General features: G+C 43.0%; 1 protein-coding gene across 2 annotated transcripts; it reads right to left on the bottom strand.

Moving 5' to 3' along the window:
* Nucleotides 1-588: 588 nt before the first annotated feature.
* On the bottom strand, nucleotides 589-6,110 carry LOC129839958 (zinc finger protein ZFP2-like). Of its 2 annotated transcripts, XM_055907710.1 has the most exons (3): nucleotides 5,551-5,876; nucleotides 4,396-4,555; nucleotides 589-2,166 (listed from the first exon to the last, which is right to left on the bottom strand). In XM_055907710.1, exons 1-3 carry the CDS (start codon nucleotides 5,587-5,589, stop codon nucleotides 686-688), a joined length of 1,680 nt encoding a protein of 559 aa, XP_055763685.1. In that variant the 5' UTR covers nucleotides 5,590-5,876; the 3' UTR covers nucleotides 589-685. The 2 variants fall into 2 exon arrangements, 1 of the variants encoding a protein (XP_055763685.1); XR_008757121.1 differs by lacking the exon at nucleotides 4,396-4,555 and having other exon boundaries at nucleotides 2,077-2,166; nucleotides 5,551-6,110.
* Nucleotides 6,111-12,512: the final 6,402 nt, after the last annotated feature.

Here is a 12,512-nt window from a genome sequence, read left to right as displayed (position 1 = left end):
ACCGTAGTACACGTCCTTCAGGAGCTCTTTCGGGGCAGTCCCGTTAGTTCTTTTATACACTGCTTACACAGACAAGTTATACATGCATGATATATATTATTCATCATTAACGTTTGGTTCCTGCATGTGACTGGCACCGTCTCCTATCTTAACTTACAGAACATATACTGGGCATTCTGCCAAAAGGTCTGAGGGGGTCATGACCTTCTCCCCCTCACAGCTCTAACCAGCACCTACAGGAACCAATGTTTGTATGAGACATGATGTACAATTCAAGGCTCTCTCTTCAGACATTTCCCTCACACATGAATATGCACCAACTATTGTTGAAACACAATTCTACATTATTTAAAGGATAATAGGAGTTAATGAAATAAGATACAGCTCTGAACACCCCCCTCCACCACACACACACAGCACTCCTACTCCAAGACACTTGATACATATGGATCCAGAGCTGCATATTATGCTACACAGGTTACCATGGTAATCAGACTTAGTAAACTGTTAGAGAATGGGAGATGGATGACTCTTTACAAGATGTTTTCTATTGAAACTGTATTTAGGGATCTGGAACCCGTGCAGGAGAGGGAGATAAAAAACAACACATTTGTGCTTCCTGGTGTTGTTTCAGTGACCCTGACTGACCAAAGGACTTTCCACATAGACAGGAGTAAGATTTCTCTCATGTGTGTATTCGCTGGTGTCTAGTCAGCTCTACTGATTGAATGAAGTTCTTCCCACACTGATCACAGCTATAAGGCTTCTCTCCTGTGTGTATGCGTTGGTGTGTGGTCAGGTGTCCTGACTGAATGAAGCTCTTCCCACACTGATCACAGCTATATGGCTTCTCTCCTGTGTGTAGGCGTTGGTGTGTAGTCAGGTCTCCTGATTGATTGAAGCTCTTCCCACACTCATCACAGCCATAAGGCTTCTCTCCTGTGTGTATGCGTTTGTGTGTAGTCAGTGATCCTGAATGATTGAAGCTCTTCCCACACCGATCACAGCTATAAGGCTTCTCTCCTGTGTGTATGCGTTGGTGTTCAGTCAGGGATCCTGAATGATTGAAGCTTTTCCCACACCGATCACAGCTATAAGGCTTCTCTCCTGTGTGTATGCGTTGGTGTGTAATCAGGGATCCTGAATGATTGAAGCTTTTCCCACACTGATCACAGCTATAAGGCTTCTCTCCTGTGTGTATGCGTTGGTGTGTAGTCAGGGTGGAATCTCGAGCAAAGCTCTTCCCACACTGATCACAGCTATAAGGCTTATCTCCTTTGTGTATTCGCTGGTGTGTAGTCAGGGTGAAATCTCGAGCAAAGCTCTTCCCACACTGATCACAGCTATAAGGCTTCTCTCCTGTGTGTATGCGTTGGTGTAAAGTCAGGTGTCCTGACTGATTGAAGCTCTTCCCACACTGATCACAGCTGTAAGGCTTCTCTCCTGTGTGTAGGCGTTTGTGTGTAGTCAGGTCTCCTGATCGAATGAAGCTCTTCCCACAATGATCACAGCTATAACGTTTCTCTCCTGTGTGTATGCGCTGGTGTGTAGTCAGTTGTCCTGAATTATTGACGCTCTTCCCACACTGATCACAGCGATACGGCTTCTCTCCTGTGTGTATGCGTTGGTGTCTAGTCAGGTCTCCTGATCGACTGAAGCTCTTTCCACACTGATCACAGCTGTAAGGCTTCTCTCCCGTATGTATGCGTTTGTGTATAGTCAGGTGTCCTGATTTCTTAAAGCTCTTCCCACACTGATCACAGGTATAAGGCTTCTCTCCTGTGTGTATGTGTTTAGTCTGGGCTCCTGATTGATTGAGGTATTTCCCACAATCAAAGCAGGGGTAAGGTATCTCCCCTGTATGAATTTTCCGATGAGAATTTAAGGTTTTAGATGCAGCTAAACTCTTCCCACACTGAGAGCAGTGGTAGAGTTTCTCACCGGTGTGAATCCGCTCATGAATGATCAATTCCTTCTGTTTAGCAAAACTCTTCCCACAGTCAGAACAGCAGTGGTGAGGTTTCTTCCCTATAAGTCTGTGCTGGTGTTTCTTGAGGTGTTCTGATCTGGAGAGACTCTTCTCTTTCTTGTCAGCATCATGACATTGTTGAAGCTCCCCAGGTGATAAGCCCCTCCCACTAAGAGAGCAACGGTCAGGGCTGTCCCCTGTGAAACAGAGACATTTAATCATTAAGTTTTGCAAATATGGGTCCATAAACAGATCGGTATTTCCATTAAATCAATGCCTTTTGCGTCCTTTTGATATTTTTCCAGTAATAATTGTGCACCAATATTCCATTTTAAATCTATGTTATATTAAATAAAGTGTCATTTAATACAGAACACATGGAGTATTTTATTATTTTGATTGTTTATATGAATAAAAACTTGCTAAAGTGACACAATTCAGCATTTTGACAAGTCCCTCCGTCAACCCTGTTTAACGTCAGAAAGATTTTAACCCAACAAGTACAATAATTACTCCTAGGTTTACCATCATTGAGTACGGATACAAGCACAGAATAATATGATTATTGTGAATAGTCAATTAGTAATAGGAGTTTGATTTAAATGTTGACAAGCTTGGAAAATAGAACAATTTCACCTCATAAACCTGTTTATATGGACAGATCTGAAATCAGGCTACCTGACGGCATTTTGATAAATGCAAAAAATAGCCAATCAAAATAAAGGTTCTACAACAGCAACCGTGTTATTTTCAACATATTTGATTGAGTTCGGATAAATAAAGCTGCACATTTTCAGTTTTTCCCTGAACTCACTGGACTCTGTCAAAAGAAGTTAGCTGGCGCTGCTTGTGTTAGCACATGCACAGATTAAATACACCTCTATAACTCTGATTAAAGTGTTTCATGTCCTAATCATTCTAAAGATTGTTCAGACAACCAGGTGTTTTTAAAGGCGTATGCTTCCTTCTGTTATGACCTTACGCCAATTAAGATCAGCAGAGTAAGATGTTTACATGACTAATGCCATACTCAGCCTACTGCCATAATCAGTTTCATAGGAAATTATTAGTGTGCATGTAAAGACCTAGTTATTTGGTGACTTTGACAGTCATTTCTGAACATTATTTATTTAGTGTAATTAGTGATTCATTTACATTTGTCCCTCATTTTAAGGTCTACCCTATTACATGAACTGAACTCTCGTTTTAATATGGTTAAACTATTCTTTAAAAAATAAGAAACATTGAACATCTAATAGTCAAATCAGAGTAAAAGCAGGTGAGCTGGTTCAACTCTTTTTGACAATTCTCTGCTGTTTTGTGGTGGAAAACTGAGCATCTCAACCCTTCTATCCAGACACAGACATGCTAGAAATGTTTTAACAATAACTTCTTTTGTTAAAATTGCATTCAATTACTACTCCCTGTTGCACAATACTAGCTTCCATTCCCCCGGTCACTAGCAGATTCATGGCTGATTTAAAGGACTATTTGTACAATACTAGCTTCCATTCCCCCGGTCACAAGCAGATTCATGGCTGATTTAAAGGACTATTTGCACAATACTAGCTTCCATTCCCCCGGTCACAAGCAGATTCATGGCTGATTTAAAGGACTATTTGCACAATACTAGCTTCCATTCCCCCGGTCACAAGCAGATTCATGGCTGATTTAAAGGACTATTTGCACAATACTAGCTTCCATTCCCCCGGTCACAAGCAGATTCATGGCTGATTTAAAGGACTATTTGCACAATACTAGCTTCCATTCCCCCAGTCACAAGCAGATTCATGGCTGATTTAAAGGACTATTTGCACAATACTAGCTTCCATTCCCCCAGTCACAAGCAGATTCATGGCTGATTTAAAGGACTATTTGCACAATACTAGCTTCCATTCCCCCGGTCACAAGCAGATTCATGGCTGATTTAAAGGATTATTTGCACAATACTAGCTTCCATTCCCCCGGTCACAAGCAGATTCATGGCTGATTTAAAGGATTATTTGCACAATACTAGCTTCCATTCCCCCAGTCACAAGCAGATTCATGGCTGATTTAAAGGACTATTTGCACAATACTAGCTTCCATTCCCCCGGTCACAAGCAGATTCATGGCTGATTCAAAGGACTATTTTAACAATGTAGTGTTTTTGTTGTTTTCACTAGTCCCCTGTTACGGTCAACCCTGTTACTTTATTTGACACTTACTATAGTATTTATTTTTCATCAAACCTCTTGAGATGGTAAAACATGTATTTTTATTTAGTTGAGATCTTGCTCTTTCTGACAGAATGTTAAAATGATGTGAAATCAAACGTTGTTTTTAACCACTTCTTAAAATCGACCAGATATTTGAATCAATATATACTTAAATCAATTAATTGTTACAGAAGCGGACTGTAGTCTAATCCACACCATGGTTCTTACTTAATGAAATCAAATCTCCATGTTCCTCTTCTCCTTCTCCTCTCCTAGTTCCACTCTGCCCTGGTGTTTTCCTGCAGATGACCAGATCCAACAGTAAAGTACAGGGAGGCGATCGACCTGGGGACTCCGGGAGGGTGGAGGGGGACGGGCTAGCTTTGTCCTGTTGGCCACAATAAGTATTCTACATTGATTAACATTAAACCAAATATTTTATTAATTTTGTCTAATTTAGTCTAATTTAGTCTAATCTCTGATTTTGGGTGCATCCCTAGAATATAACATTTTTCCACAAATGTTGAATCGTTCACTACTTCCCACAAATATAATAGCATTAGGCTGGTGGAGGAATGGGCTAGTTTCCACCATATTTCTTATGCCAGTCATTTCCTTTCAAACAGCGAGGAAGAGGAGAAGCGAGAGGGATAACTCGGGCTAAAAGCTGTCTTCTGTTTTATTTGATCGAATATAAAATTCGTAACGATTAGGTTGTTAGGAGTCTATTGATAAAAGTAGGACAGTTTATATGGGAGTAGTGCCTGGTCGTCACTAGTTACCGCAAACAAAGTCATAAACCACGCCCGCAAACAAAGTCATAAACCACGCCTATTTCTACCATTGTCCTTATTAACATGTGATTTTAACCCTAATATTAACCACACTTCTAACGTTATGCCTAATCCTAAATAGATTAAAATGCGAAATAGAAATTAAACTCTGTGTATCTGCCCTCTCGTAAACCCCATTAATATCTGCCCTCTCGTAAACCCCATTAATATCTGCCCTCTCGTTGGCTATAATGGTCCCACCTGATCTTGCCTTTTCTCATTTGCCTTCCATTGTTGAAGACATTTATTTTCTTTGTTAGAACGGCCACTTGAGTATCTGGTCAAATAATGGACAATGTATTCGAAATCAGTGAAGGAATGTGAACACTTTGTGAGGAAGGAGAGATTATTAGGTCATAGTCACAAATTCCGAAACATACTCAGGCTACTTTGAAGGAGAAGAAAAAAATCCCAACAAGTTTTTCCGTCATGTTTTTTTTGTCCGGCCGTTTAAACCGAGCACAGGAATGTGGAGGATCAAAGATTATGAAAACTAGGCCTAGACATTTTGCACAACACAGCAGGCCTATACTGTTAAAACCAGACTTACCCGATCCATTTTGGAAGCTATTGTTTCTTTGTATGGCATGAAATGTTGTAAGCTACAGTACAGTTTAAGTACTTTGTTGTAGTGTAGAGATAATGACTAGGGACTTGCGGAGAGAAAATTCGATTCTCAAGGCTGCAACTGATGCACCCCTAGACCAGAGCAATCAAACATCTACTTCAATATCAAAACGTAAATAAGTTAGAGCAAATAAATGTCTCACGTAGCCTAATATTACTTCAGAAAGTTCCTGGATAACATTTTACGTGATCTATAACAGTCAAGAAAACGTTCAACAACACCCCCTTTCACTAAGAATCATGTTGTCTGCTATCCTCTACTTTTACCCGACAGCCACTTGGAACACATGCGCCAACAGGGAGTATCTCAACAGGCCAATCTCGTGAGGGAGTCTTTATTTAGTTGAGCTCTTGCTCTTTATGACAGAATGTTAAAATGATGTGAAATCAAACATTGTTTTTAACCACTTCTTAAAATCGACCAGATATTTTCATCAATATATAATTAATCAATGAATTGTTACAGAAACAGACTGTCTAATCCACACACCATGGTTCTTACTTAATGAAATCTCCATATTCCTCTTCTCGTCTCTCAGTTCCACTCTGCCCCGGTGTTTTCCTGCAGTCGACCAGAACCAGCAGTAAAGTACCGGGAGGCGGTCGACCTGTGGTCTGGAGGGTGGAGGGGAACGGGCTAGATTTGTCCTGTTGGCCACAAGAAGTATTTTACATAGATTACCATTAAACCAAATATTGTATTAATTCAGTCTAAACCTCTGAGTTGGGTGCATCCCTCGAACATCTCCTTCCACCTGAAATGTTCAATCGTTCACTACAACCCACAAATCTAAGAGCATTGGGTTGGTGGAGGCATGGGCTAGTTTCCACCATATTTCTTATACCAGTCATTTCCTTTCAACCAGCGCGGAAGAGACGAAGCGAGAGAGATAACTGGGCCCAGAATCTGGCTTCTGGCTTATTTGATCAATATACATTTCGTAAAGATTAGGTTGCGTACGTATTACGTATTACGTATGTACACTGCTCAAAAAAATAAAGGGAACACTTAAACAACACAATGTAACTCCAAGTCAATCACACTTCTGTGAAATCAAACTGTCCACTTAGGAAGCAACACTGATTGACAATACATTCATTTCACATGCTGTTGTGCAAATGGAATAGACAAAAGGTGGAAATGATAGGCAATTAGCAAGACACCCCCAATAAAGGATTGGTTCTGCAGGTGGTGACCACAGACCACTTCTCAGTTCCTATGCTTCCTGGCTGATGTTTTGGTCACTTTTGAATGCTGGCGGTGCTTTCACTCTAGTGGTAGCATGAGACGGAGTCTACAACCCACACAAGTGGCTCAGGTAGTGCAGCTCATCCAAGATGGCACATCAATGCGAGCTGTGGCAAGAAGGTTTGCTGTGTCTGTCAGCGTAGTGTCCAGAGCATGGAGGCGCTACCAGGAGACAGGCCAGTACATCAGGAGACTTGGAGGAGGCCGTAGGAGTGCAACAACCCAGCAGCAGGACCGCTACCTCCGCCTTTGTGCAAGGAGGAGCACTGCCAGAGCCCTGCAAAATGACCTCCAGCAGGCCACAAATGTGCATGTGTCAGCATGCACAAGGGGTCTGAGGATCTCATCTCGGTACCTAACGGCAGTCAGGCTACCTCTGGCCTGACTTTGCAATTAATTGCAATTAATCTGATCACTCTTCATAACATTCTGGACTATATGCAAATTGCAATCATACAAACTGAGTCAGCAGACTTTGTGAAATGTAATATTTGTGTCATTCTCAAAACTTTTGGCCACGACTGTATGTAACAGTTTAACTTTAAACCGTCCCCTCGCCCCGACACGGGCGCGAACGAGGGACCCTCTGCACACATCAACAACGGTCGCCCACGAAGCATCGTTACCCATCGCTCCACAAAGGCCGCGGCCCTTGCAGAGCAAGGGGCAACCCTACTTAATGTCTCAGAGCAAGTGACGTAACTGATTGAAATGCTACTAGCGCGCACCCGCTAACTAGCTAGCCATTTCACATCCGTTACACTCACCCCCCTTTCAACCTCCTCCTTTTCCACAGCAACCAGTGATCCGGGTCAACAGCATCAATGTAACAGTATAACTTTACGTCGTCCCCTCGCCCCGACACGGGCGCGAACCAGGGAACCTCTGCACACATCAACAACGGTTGCCCACGAAGCATCGTTACCCATCGCTCCACAAAGGCCGCGGCCCTTGCAGAGCAAGGGGAAACCCTACTTAAAGTCTCAGAGCAAGTGACGTAACTGATTGAAACGCTACTAGCGCGCACCCGCTAACTAGCTAGCCATTTCACATCCGTTACACTCACCCCCCTTTCAACCTCCTCCTTTTCCGCAGCAACCAGTGATCCGGGTCAACAGCATCAATGTAACAGTATAACTTTACGTCGTCCCCTCGCCCCGACACGGGCGCGAACCAGGGACCCTCTGCACACATCAACAACGGTCGCCCACGAAGCATCGTTACCCATCGCTCCACAAAGGCCGCGGCCCTTGCAGAGCAAGGGGAAACCCTACATCTAGGTTTCAGAGCAAGTGACGTAACTGATTGAAACGCTACTAGCGCGTACCCGCTAACTAGCTAGCCATTTCACATCCGTTACACTCACCCCCCTTTCAACCTCCTCCTTTTCCGCAGCAACCAGTGATCCGGGTCACGGCACCAATGTAACAGTTTAACTTTAAACCGTCCCCTCGCCCCGATACGGGCGCGAACGAGGGACCCTCTGCACACATCAACAACGGTCGCCCACGAAGCATCGTTACCCATCGCTCCACAAAGGCCGCGGCCCTTGCAGGGCAAGGGGCAACCCTACTTAATGTCTCAGAGCAAGTGACGTAACTGATTGAAATGCTACTAGCGCGCACCCGCTAACTAGCTAGCCATTTCACATCCGTTACATGTATATAGACAGGATTCCTTGTAATTCCTCTGCTGTAAAATCCCTGAGTCCCAAAACACGTTCAGCTGCACTCACAATTGATGCCTATTTTCTCAGATTTCGTCTTTGTTTGTGCTGTACAGTTTATAACCAATGCAATAAACCAGGGACACCACTTTTGTTTTAGAAGTAGGATCACATAACCTGGCGGGGGCCTGGGTGTTCTCTACCAGAATTTTGATAAATACCTACAGTCATCAAGCTAGGTAACATATAGTTTGTTAATTGATTCCCTTTAAAAATGTTTGCGATTAATAAGACTGAACTAGATCAAATGTCATTCAGTAATAAATATTGTGTTGCACCATTAACCAATAGCCTAACAAATGAACAACTTTTGAAAGAATACAGAGACTTTTGATTGTCTTTATTAAGACGTCCTCTATATCAAATGGACTTGGGCTGGCTGGTCTGAATACTTTCCGAATGCACTGTATGTTAGGCTATGATGGTGAGCGAGCATTGCGCCTTGTCATTATCCATAAGTAACAAGTTCTGGCCTGGTTTAGATCTTATCTGTCGGAAAGATATCAGTTTGTCTCTGTGAATGGTTTGTCCTCTGACAAATCAACTGTACATTTCGGTGTTCCTCAAGGTTCCTTTTTGGGACCACTATTGTTTTCACTATATATTTTACCTCTTGGGGATGTCATTCGAAAACATAATGTTAACGTTCACTGTTATGCAGATGACACACAGCTGTACATTTCAATGAAACATGGTGAAGCCCCAAAATTGCCCTCGCTAAAAGCCTGTGTTTCAGACATAAGGAAGTGGATGGCTGCAAACTTTCTACTTTTAAACTCGGACAAAAAGGAGATGCTTGTTCTAGGTCCCAAGAAACAAAGAGATCTTCTGTTGAATCTGACAATTATACTTGATGGTTGTAAAGTTGTCTCAAATAAAACTCTGAAGGACCTCGGCATTACTCTGGACCCTGATCTCTCTTTTGACGAACATATCAAGTCTGTTTCAAGGAAAGCTTTTTTTCCATCTACGTAACATTGCAAAAATCAGAAACTTTCTGTCCAAAAATGATGCAGAAAAATTAATCCATGCTTTTGTTACTTCTAGGTTAGACTACTGCAATGCTCTACTTTCTGGCTACCCGGATAAAGCACTAAATAAACTTCAGTTGGTGCTAAATACGGCTGCTAGAATCCTGACTAAAACCCCAAAATTTGATCATATTACTCCAGTGCTAGCCTCCCTACATTGGCTTCCTGTTAAGGCAAGGGCTGATTTCAAGGTTTTACTGCTAACCTACAAAGCATGACATGGGCTTGCTCCTACCTATCTTTCCGATTTGGTCCTGCGTACATACCTACACGTACACTACGGTCACAAGACGCAGGCCTCCTAATTGTCCCTGGAATTTATAAGCAAACAGCTGGAGGCAGGGCTTTCTCCTATAGAGATCCATTTTTATGGAATGGTCTGCCTACCCATGTGAGAGACGCAGACTCGGTCTCAACCTTTAAGTCTTCACTGAAGACTCATCTCTTCAGTAGGTCATATGATTGAGTGTAGTCTAGCCCAGGAGTGTGAAGGTGAACGGAAAGGCTCTGGAGCAACGAACCCCCCTTGCTGTCTCTGCCTGGCCGGTTCCCCTCGCTCCACTGGGATTCTCTGCCTCTAACCCTATTATAGGGGCTGAGTCACTGGCTTACTGGTGCTCTTTCATGCTGTCCCTAGGAGGGGTGCGTCACTTGAGTGGGTTGAGTCACTGATGTGATCTTCCTGTCTGGGTTGCCGCCCCCCTTGGGTTGTGCCGTGGTGGAGATCTTTGTGAGCTATACTCGGTCTTGTCTCAGGATGGTAAGTTGGTGGTTGAAGGTATCCCTCTAGTGGTGTGTGGGCTGTGCTTTGGCAAAGTGGGTGGGGTTATATCCTTCCTGTTTGGCCCTGTCCGGGGGTATCATCGGATGGGGCCACAGTGTCTCCTGACACCTCCTATCTCAGCCTCCAGTATTTATGCTGCAGTAGTTTATGTGTCGGGGGGCTAGGGTCAGTTTGTTATATCTGGAGTACTTCTCCTGTCTTATCCGGTGTCCTGTGTGAATTTAAGTATGCTCTCTCTAATTCTCTCTTTCTCTCTACCTGGCATGATGACTCCTTGCTGTCCTCAGTCCACCTGGCCGTGCTGCTGCTCCAGTTTCAACTGTTCTGCCTGCGGCTATGGAACCCTGACCTGTTCAACGGACGTGCTACCTGTCCCAGACCTGCTGTTTTCAACTCTCTAGAGACAGCAGGAGCGGTAGAGATACTCTTAATGATCAGCTATGAAAAGCCAACTGACATTTACTCCTGAGGTGCTGACTTGCTGCACCCTCGACAACTACTGTGATTACTATTATTTGATCATGCTGGTCATTTATGAACATTTGAACATCTTGGCCATGTTCTGTTATAATCTCCACCTGGCACAGCCAGAAGAGGACTGGCCACCCCTCATAGCCTGGTTCCTCTCTAGGTTTCTTCCTAGGTTTTGGCCTTTCTAGGGAGTTTTTCCTAGACAAGTGCTTCTACACCTGCATTGCTTGCTGTTTGGGATTTTAGGCTGGGTTTCTGTACAGCACTTTGAGATATCAGCTGATGTAAGAAGGGCTATATAAATAAATTTGATTTGAAGTATTGACTACCAATTTGTCTCTGCCTGCAAATCGTCATCCTAAACGGTAGGCTATATCCGATAGGAATTTGCAAAACGTAGCAAGTGTCGCTGTCATCATTCTTGCTGCTTTCAGGTGCACATGTGGTCTCAATATCATGCAGTAGGCTGTAGGCTATGCATTTTCGAAGAAACACGGGGCAGTGATCTTTCCAAAGAAATGTACTTCCTAAATATGTCTGTGATTAGGCTAGTTTACTAACTTGCCTAGAAATAGTCCTAAATATTGATCACCCTTTATTTCTCCGTCTGAAAGTCTTCCCACTCCTAAAAGGTAGGCTGTAACAACAGCTCAAGATAAAGTGCAAGTCTCTCCAACTCTGCTCTCTTCAAACTATATATTGCATAATGGCTGATATAGCCCTGTAATACAATATAAGGGCCATGTGAGAATCTCTGGTAATTTAACATATTTCTTTAGTAATATTTTGCACATTTGACATCGCTTTTAGGGCGCAATATTGCTGGGACCATGGTTGGCAAGTGAGCTGCGTCACATACGCCATGCATTGCGGGACTGCGGTTGCGTTTGCGACCAGTTCTTACAGTAGAGGGCGGGTGTCGGAAAGAAATTCAGCGGGTGTGTGTGGGAGCGGGATGAAGAAACCCGTGTGCACCATGACAGAGAAGTCTGTAACAGAGCTGTTTATTACTGTGTCAGTGTGAAAGTAGGGAATCTGACAGATCATTAACGTTACATTGCCACACTGACTAATAAAACTCACATTTAATATATGAACATACAAACACCATATTACGATTACGGACTAACATTTTAGGCTTGAACAAATATTGTGTTGCAATTCTGACATACAATAATACCTTTCAGAGTTTTGGCAATTTTATCTCAACAACAAAAAAGAACGAACACCAAACGGCCTGTGAGGAGTGCTACATGAAAAAGCATAACACCTTATAAAAACTCTGAAGTCAAGGAAAACAGAAAGAGGTATCCTGTACGTTTTCAAGTTAAAAGTCTCCATTCTCTATTACTCCCCAGTTGAGTTAACTTCACATTTAGGTAGATAATGTAATGGATTTGTTTGCCAGCGTGAGTCTAGATAGCACTAGCTGTATTATGCCTACAACAGTTGAGTTCCAGTCCGCTAGGTGTTTCTCTACAGTATGGGTAGATCTCTGGGTGACGTGGACATCCCCATGCATGCACCTTATCAAAGGGTGGGTCTAATCGTGAATGCTGATTGGTTAAAACCGCATTTCAGCCTGTGTCTATTCCATAAGTTATCAGCAGCTAAATCTATGACC

Source organism: Salvelinus fontinalis, chromosome 40 (genome assembly GCF_029448725.1).
Source record: "Salvelinus fontinalis isolate EN_2023a chromosome 40, ASM2944872v1, whole genome shotgun sequence".
Taxonomy (NCBI): Eukaryota; Metazoa; Chordata; class Actinopteri; order Salmoniformes; family Salmonidae; genus Salvelinus; species Salvelinus fontinalis.
Note: the sequence above shows the minus strand (reverse complement) of the source record. Positions and strands in the feature narration are given on the sequence as shown.

Excerpts from the sequence above, each read along its gene's own strand:
- LOC129839958 (XM_055907710.1), bottom strand. The coding sequence starts at position 5,589 with ATGCCATACAAAGAAACAATAGCTTCCAAAATGGATCGG. Across the intron at positions 4,556-5,550 it reads TAGCTTCCAAAATGGATCGG|GACAAAGCTAGCCCGTCCCC; the intron begins GTAAGTCTGGTT and ends TGTGGCCAACAG. Across the intron at positions 2,167-4,395 it reads TGGAGATTTGATTTCATTAA|GGGACAGCCCTGACCGTTGC; the intron begins GTAAGAACCATG and ends TCTGTTTCACAG.